The sequence below is a fragment of the Camelus bactrianus genome, chromosome 13 (genome assembly GCF_048773025.1).
Source record: "Camelus bactrianus isolate YW-2024 breed Bactrian camel chromosome 13, ASM4877302v1, whole genome shotgun sequence".
Classification (NCBI taxonomy): domain Eukaryota; kingdom Metazoa; phylum Chordata; class Mammalia; order Artiodactyla; family Camelidae; genus Camelus; species Camelus bactrianus.
In genome coordinates, this window is record NC_133551.1 from 56021237 (window position 1) to 56033828 (window position 12592).

General features: G+C 47.2%; 1 protein-coding gene across 1 annotated transcript in view; it reads left to right on the forward strand.

Annotated features, from left to right (window-relative positions):
- Positions 1-12592, forward strand: part of CSMD2 (CUB and Sushi multiple domains 2) — a 575735-nt gene that overhangs the window by 420753 nt on the left and 142390 nt on the right. The window contains exon 26 of the mRNA XM_074376903.1: positions 9839-10041. Within this exon, the coding sequence (XP_074233004.1) occupies positions 9839-10041 (203 nt within the window). The remainder of the gene's footprint in view (positions 1-9838; positions 10042-12592) is intronic.

Consider the following 12592-nt stretch of genomic DNA (forward strand, 5'->3'; position numbering starts at 1 on the left):
TCCGGGCTGCCCCCAGGGGAACGGGAACAAGAACCAGAGACCAGTGGGGCTGGTTAGCTGAGCTGGCATACTTGTCGGTCATCGTCAACACCCAGGCTGTAGCCCAGGCAGACCGATACCAGACCTAGGGCACCGAGACCAGCCCAAGGCCCCTCCTTGCTGGGAAACTGGGCTCCCCCTTCTCTGCCCCAGCACCAGGAAAACTGCTCTCACCAGCATCCCAGGGGCTACGCCTGCCTTGCCTTCTTCCGCAGCCAAGACACCACTCCCCAGCCCTGAGACTCCGCCCTCTTGACTCCCTGGCTGCACCTTTTTCTGGTTTACCTTCTACCTCCTCCACTCCTCATTCTTAGCCTCCTTCGTGGGTTTCTTTTCCCCTGCTCCTCCTTAATGCCGTGGATCTCCAGGCTCCCTTCTCTGTGTGCTGCTCACATCGGGTGGGCTTGTCCAAACCCAGGGCTTCGGTCTCACCCTCCTGCACCCATGCTCTCGTCCTCCTGAAGAACCTGTAGCTTCCTAGGGGGCCAGTCTCTCCCTCCCATTTGTGTCTTTGCATGGCCTCTTTTCTCTGCCTGCCATTCCCCTTCCTTGTCACAGTCCTCACCACCCCCTTCATCTGGACACATTCTGTTCACCTCTCAAGACTCAGCTTAGTTGTTCCCTTCTCAAGGGACCTTGCCTCCCCCTTGGCCTGAGGCAGAAGCTTTCTCTGTGCATATCTGTACCACAGTACTCATCACAACACAATTAGGGGCAGAAATACACCATATTTCTATCTGTATCACTAGTGCCTGGAGTGCTATCTGCACCTAGTACCTACTGTCCATTGATTGCACGTGTGGATATTGGTCAGCGGACTTACAGGGCTGGACTTAGAGAGTGTGAGACCATGGCTGCAGCGTCCCCATGTCTCCTGCCTTTAGACCAGGTAGCTAGCTCCGGTCCAGGGTCTGTGCAGCCGGGTCCTGTCTCTTTGGTGGTGGTAGAACACCAAAGTCGTAGCTGTAAGATTCAAGGGGCTGGATGTGGGCAGTAAAGGGAGATGTCAGGACCTTCCTTAGCACATAGGATTTAAGCTGCCCATCGCCAAGTGGCACACACAGCAAGGACAGTGGGGGAGTTTGGCTGAACTATGGGCATTCCTGAACGCTAATGAGCCATTCACTCATTCATCAATCCAACCAAGCCGAGAGCTTAGCGTGGGTCAGGCTGGTGTGCGGTACCAAAGATATAGACACGAGGGACACACAAACACAACAGTTAAGGGACTCAGTAAGACAGGTGAATAATGGATGAGGCTGATACGCAGGAGCACATAGAGGGAGCACCTCAGCCGACTGGGCCCTGGGGAGGATATGGGGGAGCCCATGGAAAAGCTTCCCAGATGGAGGTGGGGAATCTACCAGTACGTGTTAGTCAGATGGTGCATTAGTTTACTAGGGCTGCTATAAGAAAATGAATGATTTAAAACAACAGAAATGTATTTTCTCATAGTTCTAGAGCCTAGAAGTCCAAAATCAAGGAGGGAGGAGGGCCATGCTCCTTCTGAAGACTCTAGGGAAGAATCTGTTTCATTTCCCAGCTTCTGGTAGTTGCCAGCAGTCTTTGGCCTTCCTTGGCTTGTGGACACATCACTCCAATCTCTGCCTCCCTCTTCACGTGGTCTTCTTACCTGTGCCCCTTCAGTGCCTCTGTATCCAAATCCCCCTCTCCTTTCTCTTCTGAAGACATCAGACACTGGACTTAAGGCCCACCCTAATCCAGTGTGACCTCATCTTAACTTGATGACATCTACAAAGACTCGATTTCCAAATCAGTTACATTCACAGGGACCAGGGGTTAGGATTTGAACATATCTTTGTAGGGGAGACCATTCAACCCACAGCAGGTGGGATGAGGGCATAGGCAGGGGCTGGAAACATCCAGGCAGAGGGGAGTCCCCAAAGGCAGAGAAAGAAGGAAATGGGTGAAGGGGGAGAGGGAGGGGGAAGGCAACTGGGGCTGTTCATGGAGGGCTTGGAATGTCCCCTCGGAAGCCTGACTTTGTTCTGTCAGGAAAGAGTAATGACTGGTCTGATGTGAGGTTCAGAAAGGTGACCTGGCCCTGGTGGAGAAGGTGGACTGAGGGGATGGGAGGGGGTTTGGGTGCAGGAAGGCCAGCTGCACTCTGGGTGCCTCTGCACTGCTGCGCTTTCTCCTGTGATCGCCCTCCTCTCTCTCACTTTCCTCCTGCTTTGCTTTTCTTTCTCCAAACCTGCTTCAAAGACATCTCCTCCTTGAAGTTTTCCTCGCCTCTCTCAATTAGAAGAAGACGATGTAAAAGAAAGGCCTTTGGTCCCAGACAGACGTGATTTGAATACTGCCTCTGACCCTTCCGAGCTGTTTGACAACCGCTCCCCCACCGCCCCCAGCAAGTCACCCCAGTTAAGCCCTAGGGACTTCAGTTCCCACATGAGCAAGAAGGCGAAAATAGGCTGCAACTTGCAGGCTTGTTATGAGGCTGTTAGACAGTATACATACAGCACTTGGCACATAGATTCCCAGCGAATGATTACTTCTCTTCTTCCTCCGGTTATTTTGATAGCTCTTTATTTATCCCACGCTTTCAGCACCTCCTGCACACATTATTATGTTTTGTGCGTCTCTTTCAATAAGCAGCAGCAGCCTCCAGGGCAGAGACACAGCCTTCCAGGTTCCGGCAGCTCTCAGCATCGAGCGTGAGGCACCACACGCCTCAGCCCTCTTCCCCGGCCTGGGCTGTGTCTGTGGCCCAAAAATACGAGTGCACAAATGAGCGAGGCGTCACGATGAAGGATCACCCTTCCCCAGCACGGTGGAGCCGGGGCCTCAAACGGTCTGCAGTATTTCAAAAGCCTGAAGAAGACTGGCTGTTCACATGCAGGGGAACCGCTCAGGCAAACCTCAGTGTCTGGGCCTAGAATTATCCATATCAATGAGAACCTCTAATTAGCATTTTTAAGACTTTGATTCCTATAGGGTGAAAAACATCTTCAAGAAGAGTCTTAGTACATGCGATCAGTTTGGCAAAGCAAGTCCTCGCTGGCTAGCATCAAGGATTTATGATAAAAGAGGTCACGTGCACTTGCTAGCTAATTCCCCTGCATCCGATCTTGCCCTTGCCAGGCTGCTTTCTTCTGGGCAGCCTGCGTGACCTTAAAATGAAAACGGGATCCTGTAAGGCCTTAGCTTAAAATCCTTCAGTGACGTCGGTTAGCCCATAGAATAAAATCCAAACTTTTCTCTGACCCCCAGGGCCCCACCTGACCTGGCCTCTGCCCACTTCTCTTGACCCAGTGACAGCCTCAGTGACCTTTCTGTTGCTCAAATGCCTCAGGCCTGTTCCCTTTCAGGGCCTTTGCTCGTGCTGCCCTTTATCCACAGAAAGCATCCTCCCACCTCTTGCCCTGCCCGGCTCTTCACAGGGCTGGCTCCCTTTTGAGTCCCTTCTCTTAAATGTCATCTCCTTAGAGAGGTCTTCCCCAGCCAGTCTGTCGAATGCAGTTTCTCCGTCTCAGCTCCCTGCTCTTTCCTTCACGGCATCTGCCACAGCTGCTAATCTTTGAATGGGGTTTTGTATGCGGGAGTATCACCCATCTCCAGAAACAAATGGAAAATGACACCCTGTCTGTCATCTTCTCCATTATCTCCCAGCACCCGGCGCATAGGAGGTGCGTACATGAACGAAGGCGGTAAGAGGTCCAGAACTTCAGCTCACATCCTTTCTGTTGCCAAGCTGTGTAGTTTCCGTGTGCAAAGGACCTCCAGCTCCCCTCTCTCACCTCCTCCTCCCACCTCTGTTGACCTCATCAATGCCAAGGCTTTGACTTTGTCCGATTATCAGATCAGTTAAGCTGAATGTAATGAGCTGGAACTTTTAATTCAGGTTCTTGAATATCAGCCCTTTAACCTTGTGTATGACTCACATGTAAACTATTGATTACTGATGGGGTCTCTCCAAAGCACGCCTGGCTCTCTACCGCAGCCTCTTCCTTCTGGAGGTGCCAGTGGCATTGTCAGGCAAAAGAGAGGAAGCGCCCAAGTCTGAACTGGACAGTGATGATATAATGTGATTCTGTCTCGCTCTCTCACCAGCCCTTGCCCTCAAGCAGGTGCTTTAACCTCTCTGAACTTCAGTATTCTCATTTTTAAAAATGGGAATGATAATGATGCTACCTACAGAATTAAGATGCTTGTGAGGGCTAAATAGGATACTGTGAAATTGCCTTGTACACAGTGGTAGTTGCGTAAATATGTTTTCTTTCTATTTAGTCTCCATATTCTCTTTTCATACTTCCTATCAGACTGGTCCTCCTAGGATTTCATTTCTTCATTCATCAGGTCACTCACTCATTCATTCCATTCTTCACACGCAGGGACCTCAGTTGCTCTCTAACCAGAAGAGGATAAAACCCAAACTCCTCTAGCTGACACTGAGGCCCCTCTGTCAGTCCAGCTCTAGCCCCGTGACATCCTAACACCACCAGAACTCACGTGTGGGAGCTGCCTTTCTTCCCAGGCACTGGCTCCCGTCTCATGTTGTTAAATCCAAAGAAAACACCTTCCCGTTCACGCCACCCAAACTTCAAGTGTCATTTCCTCCTTCCTTCCCTGACGAGTCTGGCCCACGAGCACCTTCCTTCCCTGAGAGCACGGGCAGCAGCTCTGCACAGCTTACCACTTCCTCTGCCCCCGCGGTCACCTGCCGCTCTCACAGTGCATCAGGTCCCAGGGAGAAGGCAGAGAAGCAAGGGGGCAGATTAGCACGGCAGTGAGTACACTTGTTTGCTCTGCTTCCGGGGGAGCCCCTTCTCCCCTTTCCATCAAGTGGGGGGTTGAGTCTGCCAGTCTGTCCTCTGCTAAATCCCTTGCAGAGAAGCCCCGCTATTTTCACTGTCAGAAGCCCTTGGAGGGGACGCCTGCCAGAGGCACTGGAACACAACCACTGAGGAAACCACAGAGCTCTGGTACTGAGGAATCTCCAGCTGCATCTGTAAAAGCATCCACCTAGGAGATCCAAGAGCTTAACTGGAATCCTGCTAGAACTTAATTGGTGGCTTAAAAATAAATACACACACACACACACACACACACACACACACACACACACACACACACACACACACGTATATATATCCAACAATAAATATATAACTAGTAATTAAATCCCACCCACAATGGAGCTGAACACTAAAAAAATGAATCTCAGAAGTGTGCAAAGAAGAAAAACAAAACTTTCCCAAAGGACATAAACCAAGCCCTAAGTAAGCTGAGATATTTACACCGTTCCTGGCTGGGGAAAATAAGTAACATGAAGATACCATATTTGCCCAAATTAATCAATAGAGGTGTGTGATTCCAATCATAGAATCAGTAGGATTGGGAGAAATTTGATCATGCGAAGTTCACCTGAAGGGATGAATTTGGGAAACTGGCTATGAAATTTTGTGTAAAAAAAAACAAGAAGGGGAACTTGCCCCATCAGACTATCAAAATGTGAGACTGAGAACTGAGGCTGGGTAGCTGTGCTCTTGATACCACGAGACGAATCCAGTCTTGGCCAAGGAAGGAGCCCTGGAACGGAGGAGAGTCTAGACTCAGACCCACTGAGAGAGAGCATGGTTTATTCCATCCCAGGTGTTTTCATTCAGGTACTCAGGGGCATCCCAGGCAGTGGAGCTTACAGTGAACAGGACCTGGCCCCACACTCATGAAAATTGTGTTCTGGCTGGACAGAAGTGTAGTAGGCAAATAAATTAAATAAGGATAGATGTAATAAAGGCAAAGGAGGAAGTAAACAGAGCATTTTGATAGTCAGAACATGGAAGAGGTTGCTTTAGGTAGGTAGGACAAACGAGGGACCATTTAGAAAAATCATGAACCTATAAACCTCAAAAAAATGAAGCTATACAAATTCTGCAAAAATATTAAAGTTTTGCTTTTTCATCATTTTTGGAAGAAAATGGTTTGCCCAAGCATAACGTGACATCTCATATCCTTTAAGGAAAATATTAACCCATTTGATTACATAGAATGAGTATGTGTGTCTTTTCTAGACCACAAAAGACACAATAAACAAAATTTGAAGGAAAAAGAGACACCAGATGCTAGGAGAAAATACTAGCAACATATATATAAAAGAGGACTAAAAATACATAAAAGTAATGAAAATTATGTGTGAACAGAATTTAAAAAGACAAATAAGTCAGTTAAGACAGATAAAGGATGTGAAGATATACAAATGCCAGTAAATATATGCAAAGATATGCAACCTTATTAAATGATCTAAATTTAAAACACAAGTGAGATTCCATTTCAGTTTAGCAGATGGGTAAGTATTTTAATATAGAATATATTACCATTGTAATATCTGATGTTGGTAAGGTGAAATTTAGAGAGAAAAGTCATATGAATACTGTTCAGCGGGCATGTAGATTGATACAGTCAAGAGAGTAATTTAGCAGCTTTATCAAAAATTTAAGATATATACCCATCCCCTCAAGAATTATTCCTATAAGTCAACTGAAATACTAATAGGAACATGAAACACTGCATAAAGATGGGAGTGTCCCTTTCGGTCCTATGTGAAATATAGCAATGTATGTTTCTCTAGGGAAAAAATGAAGTAGATGGATGTGTCCATAATACAGTATTAAGTGAAGAAAGTTACATGAAACTATGTAAAATATACTCCCACGGTGGGGTGGGGGGCGGGAATGTATGTGTGCACACTGAAAAAAAATCTGGAAAGCTGTGCAGCAAACCTAGTATCAAGTGGAAAGTTCTAGAGAACAGATTGGTTTGTGTGCCAGAGACTTTTTAAAAATTCAGGGCATCTGTATGTTGTTTGCCTTTTTCTGCCTGAAGCCTGCCTTATTTTTATAATTTTAGAAAATATTTTTGAAAGGAGTAGTGATAAATGGGTTGGACCCTGGCACGGAAGCACGACATCAGTGGGAAAACGGGTGAAATCCAAATCGCGTCGCGAGTTGAGTTCATAGTAACGTCTCGATGTTGGTTTCCAAGTCGTGACAAATGTACCAGGGAAACATAAGATGCTAACGGTCGCAGAAGTGGTGGGTGGGCCTGTGAGAATTCTCTGTATTATCTTTGCAACTTTTCTGTAAGTCTAAAATTATTCCAAGATAAAAAATTGATTAGGGGAGAGAGAGCCAGGGAGACAGGCTGGTATCCAAGTTCTGCTCTGGGAAACCGAGATGTAGCCTCACCCTTGCCCTCACCACAGCTTGGTCAGCTTCCCAGAGATCCCACTGCAACCCCTGACCTTTACTCCCCCAACCCAACACACCTTTCTTAAATGTTTTTTTAAATGGGGGAGGGGAAGTAATTTTAGGTTTGTTTGTTTGTTATAAATAGAGGTACTGGGAATTGGACCCAGGACCTTGTGCATGCTAGGTATGCACTCTACCACTGAGCTCTACCCTCCCCTCCACACACCTTTTTTAAGACTTAGATTTTTAGAGCAGATTTAGGTTCACAGCAAAACTGAGAAGAAGGTGCAGAGATTTCCCACTTACCCCCTGTCCCCACATATGCACAGCCTCCCCCGTTACCAGCACCCCCCTACACACTAGAGTGGTACATTTGTTTATAATTGGTGAACCTACATTGACACCTCATTATCACCCAAAGTCCATAGTTTACATCAGGGTTCACTCTTGGTGCCCATATTTTAAAAGTTTAAACAAATGTGCAATGACATGTATCCACCATTATAGTATCATTAGAGTCTTTCCATTGCCCTAAAAATCCTTTGTGCTCCAGCAACTCATCCCCTCTCCCTGACCTAGCCTCTGGCAATCACTGACCTTTTTACTATTCCCATAGTTTTGTCAGAATGTTACATACTTGGAATCAGACAGTATGTAGCCTTTGCAGAATGGCTTCTTTCACTTCGTAATATGCACCGAAGATCCCTCCGTGTCTTTTCATGGCTTAATGGCTCATTTCTTTTTAGCACTGAATAATATTCCATTGTCTGGATGTACCACTGTTTATTTATCCATTCACCTACTGAAGGACATCTTGGTTACTTCCAAGTTTCAGCAATTATGAATAAAGCAATTATAAATATCTGTGTGCAGGGTTTTGTGTGGAAATAAATTTTCATCTACTTTGGGTAAATACCAAGGAGCACAATTTCTGAGCCATAAAGTAGGAGTCCATTTAATTTTGGAGGAAACTGCCAAACTGTCTTCCCACGTGGCTGTACCATTTTGCATTCCCACCAGCAATGAATGAGAGTTCCTGTTGCTCCATACCCTCAGCAGCATTTGGTGCTGTCAGTGTTCTGGACTGTAGCCATTCTAATAGGTGTTTAGCGGTCTCCTGTTGCATTTTTCATTTTCATTTCCTTGATGACATATGATGTGGAACATCTTTCCATATGCTTATTTGCCATTTGCAGATCTTCTCTGGTGAGATAACTGCTAAGGTGTTATTTCTTATTGTTGAATTTTAAAAATTCTTTTTATACAGTTGGCCTTCCATATCTGCAGGTTTTGCATCCAAAAAGTCAACCGACCACAGGTTGAAAATATTCAGGGAAAAAAATCCAGAAAGTACCAAAAAGCGAAATTTGAATTTGCCATGCACAGGCAACTATTTACATAGCATTTACATTGTATTGTAAGTACACTAAAGTATACAGAAAGATGTGTGTCGTTTCTTTGCAAATACTATGCCATTTTATATAAGGAACTTGACAGTCCATGGATTTTGGTATCCATGGGGGTCCTGGAACCAATCCCTCATGGATACCAAGGGTCAACTATATTTTCCGTAACGGTCCTTTAATAGATGTGTGTTCTGCTAATATCTTCTCTCAGTCTATGGTTCATCAGCTCATTCTCCTGAACAGCAATTTTTAATTTTAATGAAGTTGTAGCTTATCACCTGTTTTCTTCATGGATCTTGCCTTTGGTGTTGTATCTCATAAGTTATCACCACACTCAGAGTCATCTAAGTTCTCTCCTATGTTATCTCCTAGGAGTTTTACAGTTTTGCATTTACATTTCGGTCTGTGATCCATTTGGCATTAATTTTTGTGAAGGGTGCAAAGACTGTCTAGTTTTATTTTTTTGCATGTGGATGTTTCACCATTTGTTGAAAAGATCATCTTTGCTCTGTTGCCTCTGTTCCTTTGTCAAAGATCAGTTGACTCTATTTATTATATAGATCCACTTCTGGACTCTCTGCTCTATTCCGCTGATCAATTTGTCTTTTATATGACCGATACCAGATGGTCTTGATGACTGTAGCTTTATTGTAAGGCTTGACATTGGGTAGTGTCATTCCTTCAACTTTGCTCTCCGTTAGTATTGTGGTGGCTACGCCAGGTCTTCTGCCTCTGCATATAAACTTTAGAATCAGTTTGTCAATATTCATGAAATAACTAGCTGAGTATTTGTTTTTTACCTATACCCTTTATCCACCCCAGACCCTACCCTATGTTCTCTGCATCCTCTCCCCATCTGGAACGATACGGATAAGGACCAAGGAGTGAGGTCTGGGGACTTCTGGATAGAGTTGAGGTGATGGGTGGGGTTTGACAGTGGCCACATGAAGGTCCTAATAATAGACAAGATGCACAACATCTACCCTCCCTCATCCTTGTCCCCTTTTCTAGCGGCCTCCACGGGGAGGGGCAGACTGCATGGAAATCGTGAGGATGCTGCCAGACACTGCTTCCTCTCCCTTCCTGCAAGTCTTCCTAAGGTTTCTGACTTTCCCTGACCAGAAGCCCCCAGGAAGAAGGGGCTGAGCCCCGAGTGACCGCCTGCCTCTTCTCTCCATCCAGGCTCCACTTCCTGGTGTTCGACACGGAGGAGGTCCACGACGTGCTGCGCATCTGGGACGGGCCCGTGGAGAGCGGGGTTCTGCTGAAGGAGCTCAGTGGCCCGGGTCTGCCCAAGGACCTGCACAGCACCTTCAACTCAGTCGTTCTGCAGTTCAGCACCGACTTCTTCACCAGCAAGCAGGGTTTTGCCATTCAGTTCTCAGGTCTGTGCCCGCCTGCCTTCTGCCGGCCCCCCTCCATTTGTCCTGCCACAACCTCCCTACCTCCTCCTCAAGTCCCTGCCTTCCTCCATCTCTCCACTCGTGTGAAGATACTGAATGAGCATCCACTGTGTGCCGGGCACGTGGGTGTCTGTGCTGAGCTTACTCTGAGGGGGAAGACAGGCAGATTAGTAGACACTCACGAACAGATTGATAAGTATCTGGAGGGAGAAATGTGAACTAGGGTGGTCCCCTGGGAGCATCAAGGAAGATGTTCCAGGAAAGATGATGCCCCAGCTCAGACCTGAAGGATGGGTAGAAGTTATAGAAGAAAAGACAGTATTTCAAGGAGAAGGTAGTCAACTATGATGTGGATTTAGAGTTACCATGGAGTTGGACTTGGAGTATTCAGGGGTCCTTATTAGATGACAAAGAGGGAAAAGGGCATCCTGGCTGCAAAGAGCATGTGAACAGGGGCAGAGGCAGGAGGAGAAGAGGCTCTATAAGTGGAAGGTTGTCAGTTGCAGCTGAAATGTGGAGCGCGTGGTGGGAGGCAGGGGAGGTGGAAGTTGGCATTGGTCGGGAGCATAGTCATGGAAGAGCTGATCTGACATGTCACCCACTCTAGTTCTTCATTTAGTGCAGTTCTTAGGAAGGATTGGAAGCCAAATATGAGCAATCTAAATTCAATTAATTATGTACAGTGGTGGCCAATTGTGGAGGAGTGTGCCAAAGAGCTATCCCAAAATGGGCAGTGCTCAAACATCCAAGTCCCAATATTAGATAATTTCCCTGCTTGGTCCTGCCTTTCCCTGTGATGCATCATCTCATCTCCTCTGAAGTGCCTCTTCCATCACTCATCTCCCTGCACAGGTGACTCTGCCTCGGTCTACACTTAGGCTTATTATACAGCAGCTGTCTTCATTACTATCTCCTTCCTCCACTCTCTGTGTGTGCGTGTGCATGTGTGCGTGCGTGCGTGTGTGCGTGCGTGTGTGTGAATGGGGTTTCCATGGTGATCCCAGAGCAAGGCTGGACTGTGGCTTTGCCTTCACACTCTCACCTGGTGGGTGTATCAGCCAAGGGAGGTTGGGGATATCTCGAGCACCAGTAAGGCTGTAATGTGGTTACAGATCCTACTTCTAGCTCTTTTATGCATCTGTCTTCCCCATGGAGATGAGCACTTAGCAGTGTGCAGGGCGGGTGAGGGTCTCCAGGATCATGTTCCTATATACTCATTAACTTGCCCACCTAACACTCGTGCAAGCTTCCAGCCTTGCAAGGAATAGCTCCTTGCAGGGTTCATTGGCGGTCTTCTTACATGAAATTCAGGCTCGCACTAACCCATGAAGAGAGTCCCTGGGGACCACTGAGTAAAACTGAGCTCACCTAAGATTAGGGTCCCACCGTAGGGCCACAATAGAGTCATTTTAGATAAGCACTTCCCAACACCATTCCCCAGGCGTTCCACGGACAGGTAATCGGTACTGCAGGAAAGAGGCCACGTGATCAAGTGATGTTGGGAAGGTGCTTAGACTGCGGCAGATCTAAAGAGGTTATCTGTGATTTGGAACCTCTGAGAACATTTGTTCTGCTAATGCAGATAAATTCAGAAGGTGTCTGGTAGGTCACAATTCTCAAAACGTATTTCACCATGGATGGCTTTTTCCTTGGCCATCTCAAGAGACTGGCATTTCATGGAAGAAACTTGGGAGATTCCTGGGATGAGCAGTAGAAGGATCTCCCTGCAGTGAGGACAGTAGGATGCTAGAGAGACAGCCCGTCCACTCCCTGGGGAGAGGGGAATTGTGGACAATTAAGCCAGATGTGTGTTTTCTCTGACTGTGCCCAAACAGATGGGTAAGGCTCTAAAAAAGAAAAGAAAGAAAAAAAAAAAAAGCCCTTAGTTCACTGGCACATTCCCCCGTGGATCTGCATTGTCTGACTTCCGATGTGTCCTCAGTGTTGCCGCATGGGACAGAGTCCCCTGACGCTCTCACGCGCCTGTCTTCGCCCAGCAGCGTGGGCTGCTTTCACATGCATCACCCAGCTCGTAGAAGTCCTATTCCTCCTTCAAGGTTCATCTCAGATGCCACTTCATCTTAAGCTCCCCATTCAGAATAAATTGCTGTCGCCCGTGTCGCCCCCAGCACTTTATTTCTTCGGCACGTTGCCAATCCCGAGCACTCTGCCTTGTCTGGGAGCTGGCCACTGCCTTGCCGTCCCACAGAAAGCTCCTAGAGGGTGGGGGCCACCTCGTGCCCATCCCACCTGTCCACAGCGAGTGCATGCAGCAGGAGCTCACTCACCACTTACTGGACAGTTGGGCACACGAAGATGTGAACAGACAAATGGATGGTTCTCTCTAACACAAGGGTTTCTTTGGGCAGGTCACCCTGAGCATTGCTTAGGTCCACGGAGAGGGGAGTGGGCAAAACTACTAAGCTCCAGGAAGGCCATGCCAACCTGGCCCGGCGTGCTGGTGTAACCGGGGCTGGGGAAAGGTCACCTGCTCTGTTGCTGTCATCGGTTAGCAAATACCAGGACTACTCTA